The sequence below is a fragment of the Antrostomus carolinensis genome, unplaced genomic scaffold (assembly GCF_000700745.2).
Source record: "Antrostomus carolinensis isolate BGI_N321 unplaced genomic scaffold, ASM70074v2 scaffold42974, whole genome shotgun sequence".
NCBI classification, from domain to species: Eukaryota; Metazoa; Chordata; class Aves; order Caprimulgiformes; family Caprimulgidae; genus Antrostomus; species Antrostomus carolinensis.
The window spans coordinates 21,093-24,972 of NW_010311114.1; the positions used below are offsets into that span (position 1 = coordinate 21,093).

A 3,880-nucleotide genomic window follows, 5' to 3' on the forward strand; every position below is an offset into this window, starting at 1 on the left:
TACGGAGCCTCTCTAGGGACAGGAGAAGACACAGAATTAAAATGTAAAAGCTGCAGGAGATACCAGAGAGGAAGAAGCCTTTAGTTTTGCCTCAGCAATGCCAGAAGCGAGACCAAAGTGAAGCAAAGCTGATCTAGGCACACTTGAATGGGGCCTACAAGAAAGCTGGGGAAGGACTTTTCATAAGGGCAGTTAGTGACAGAACAAGGGGAAATGGGTTTAAGCTGAAAGAGGGGAGGTTTAGATGAGATATTGGGAAGAAATTCTTCACTGTGAGGGTGGTCAGACACTGGAACAGGTTGCCCAAGGAAGTTGTAGATGCCCCCTCCCTGGAAGTGTTCAAGGCCAGGTTGGATGAGGCTTTGAGCAACCTGGTCTAGTGGAAGGTGTCCCTGCTGCTGGCAGGGGGGTTGGGACTGGATGAGCTTTAAGGTCCCTTCCAACCCAAAACAGTCTGTGATATCAGCTCAGGAAGGCTCCTCTCTTCCTCACTACAGGAAGCAACAGGAAAGTTTCTAAACAGCTTTAGAAGCCCCCACTGCACAGCACTGTAATATGAGACTGTGAGGATTTACACCTGTAGAAGAGCCCAGCTATATTGTTTCTTTGAAAGGAAGTCCCTCTAACTTATGCAGGACACTTCCAAGAGGACTTTGATTCAAACACCTGCTAATCTCTTTCTGATACTAAGAAGCCCCAATCCAGCCTTGCCAGTAACTTCCATCTGGGAAGGAATCTGTGTTTTCTGAAGTGTCAGGGCTTTTGGAAGAAGTGACTGTCAAAATGTGATGACAGCCTTACAGGCATCCATTGGTTTAAAGACCTCATCCCCCACAGAAACAAGCCTTCTCCGTAGAGCTGGATACATTTCTTCTCTTCAAAATGCTGTTGACACAAGTGCTCTCTGTTCCCAAGAGCAGCAGAAGGCTTTGAACAAAGCCATGCACCCACTGTTCTGTAAGGCAGCCCCTCAGCCACCCTAACACACTGCAAAGAGCTGCCAACAACCCCACCACCCAGCAGCCAAGGTACACGTTGACACCTGGGCCCTTCCCTTTGGAAAGGCTGTGCCACAAAATTCATACCATATTTCCACCTTTAGCAGCATGAGGGACGCACAACTCACCCCCAAACACACACAGGGGCCCTTCACAAGCCCCTTCATCTCACAGCCACACTCTCAGCATCCACTTACGTGTGGGTCGTTCTTTTCAGTTGCCAATTTGTGCAGTTCTAACAGTGACTGGTTCACGTTCTTCTCCAGGTGCAGGGCACACTCCATTGCAGTCAGACCATTCTCCCAGTCATCACGATCTGGCTTCTAGAGGGGAAAGCACACAACCAGATTGTCTGTCAGTACCCACAGACCATTAGGGAGCAAAGTCTTTTAGGTCAGTCTCAAAGCCCGTTTAGACTGAGTTCAGGCATTTGGGTATCTTCAAAAATTGGACAAAAATACAGTGCACACTCAGAACAGAACATGCTCCAAGTCCCAGACCTGTCCCCATCCCCTGGGTTCTCCTCCTGTTATGTTCTCTGAGCTCTTGTAGACAAAACAGCCAACAGAGCTACTGTCTTCCTCCTCCCACTATAACCTGATGAATTCAACACCTGGCTATGGAAGGAGGTAACAGGCACAAGCTCAGAAATGAAGCAGTGAAGATGCCAGCACAAGTCTAGTCTTCAGCTCAGCAGTGCCCAGTGGAGAGTCTGGTGTTCACAAGTCCTCAGGCTCAGTAGTAAGCGAGAGAATTCTTCTCAATTCTCTTCTCAAGTGCCCACCACTCACTTTGTTCCCATTTTCCCCACTAAGAGTTGTTCTGCACTAAGCTGGCCCTACAACACCACTTACTTCCTGCTCTTCTGAATGATCTAATGAGAGTGACTCGGAGAAAACAGCGCTGTGAAATCCTGCAGTGAGCCACGAGGAACAACTGGGAGCCTGAGATTTCATATTCTCATCACAAGCAAGTCAAGAGTTCTCTATAAGAAATGGTCTTGCTATTAAACTTAAGGTAGATAAGCCAGTTGTGTTCCAACTACCCTGAGCCCACAGTAAACCACCCGGGGCTACACATCCTCTTCTTACACAGGAACTTGTTATTAGTCAATCAGCACTAATTACCAAATTACTACACATATCTTGATTTTGGGCTGAGTGCCACACACAGATCACAGCAATGCGGGATTCTTATCTACTGTCAGCTTCTGCTCCTTCTGGGAGAGGAGCTCCAGGGAAATTCCTCCCCTTCCTGTAGGACAACCCACAGCTCCACTCCTCACCTTGATGTCCTGCAAGAAGATGCGTCCTCCCCTCTGATTTTGTAGCTTCATCAGTTTCTCAGCGTGCTCACGTTCCTCGTGGGACTGATGCAGGAAATACTTGGCAAAGTTTTTCAAAGCCACATCATCCCGGTCAAAATAGTAGGACTGAAAAATAAAGAATTGAGATGCTTAAAACCCCCAAGCAGCCACACAAAGTCAAGTCCATCCTGTGACTTCAGACAGGTCTCCCATCAGCCCTACTTCAAGACAGATGGAGTCCAAGCTAAGTGAGGTGAGCAGCAGCATGATGACAGCGAGGCAGTGGTGGCAAAACTCTTCCCTTAGGAGTAAGTTAAATTTTCCCAACTGGGATTAAATTAACCTGTATCCCTGCCATGAACACCAGGGACAAAAATAAATGGTATTTGTGGTTCAGTTCTGAAGATACAAAAAAAACCTCCACGCCCCACAAAGCCACCTGTTCTTCTGAGCACCATTCAATGCCTGAGACACAGCTGACTTGAAAAGCTTTTCTCAAGAAGGAAAAGTCCTCCCTGCTCCCTTTGTTTGCAAGGATCACAAGTCAAGGTTCTGACTTGTGGTAACAGCTAAAGGTGGTCAAGAACTTAAAGCACTTCTGCAGTGAAGCTCTCATGCTTTCCTAGGCTTATCAGGGGTTAAACCAAGAAGTACACTTTCTCTTTTTGGAGAAGAAAAAAAAAATAGTATCACATTTAAAAGACAAAAGATAAATTCAACTAAAATACAAATTCAACAGCAAATATAAGATGATCCTTTTTGAAAGGAAAAACAAGTGTAAGGGGAGTTAGAAGCCACCAGACAGCTTGTTTGTTCTTTGGTCAGAGCCACCAGGCAGGACTCAATGGAAAGCTTTGTATCAACTGCCAGTTATTCACCAAACTACCACAGAATTCTCTCTGCTCTTAAACCAACAGCTTCAAGGCAAAACACTGGTGCTTGTGTACCACTAACGACCACCAACATAACGAACTTTAGCTTGTAGCTGAGGTTCAGAGCTTCACAGGAAGGCAGAACCAGGCTGTGAAGTTCCACACCTACACTCTACAACATAGGACAGCAGCACTAGGAAAGGCTCAAGTTTCCTGCACGTCTAAAGCACCAGGATCGCTGCACAGAGGTCAGAGCTGCTGTTCAGACCCCAGTTACTCATCTCAGCTCTGGCTAAAATTGGCAGCCTCATGCCAAGAGAGACATGTAAAAGCACAGCGCCAAGGAAACCACGGATTCCTCCTAATTCACCTCGAAAATTCCGAATGAAAAAGCCTTGCCTCCGAGACAAGAACGCCTGTGGGAAAGGTGCCAATCTCTTCGTTAGTCAGCTCCTGCTGCTATCCAGCCCAGCCCCAAGGGCAGAGCCGCCTGGAACCTGCTGAGCTGTGCTGATAACGAGTGCGCCAAGGGCAACGGGCAGAGAGCGGTTAACGTGTAACCCCGGTTCCACACCGAGATAAAGGGCCTCACCGACCGAAAACAAGCGGCCGCACCGCCCCCCCCGCCCGGGGAAGGCCGAGAACGCCTCAAAGGCGGCGGGGGGAGCGGGAGGAGGAGCGGGGCTGTGCCCGCAGGCACCGCC

The 3,880-nt window shown here is 48.2% G+C and overlaps 1 protein-coding gene across 1 annotated transcript in view; it reads right to left on the reverse strand.

Annotated features, from left to right (window-relative positions):
• LOC104523891 (ferritin heavy chain) overlaps window positions 1-2,453 on the reverse strand; it is a gene marked incomplete at its 5' end in the record, with an annotated part of 2,875 nt that extends 422 nt beyond the window's left edge. Inside the window, 2 exons of the mRNA XM_010166613.1 lie at window positions 1,196-1,321; window positions 2,284-2,453. Coding sequence (XP_010164915.1) covers window positions 1,196-1,321; window positions 2,284-2,453 — 296 coding nt within the window. The remainder of the gene's footprint in view (window positions 1-1,195; window positions 1,322-2,283) is intronic.
• Between the last annotated feature and the right edge of the window lie 1,427 nt (window positions 2,454-3,880).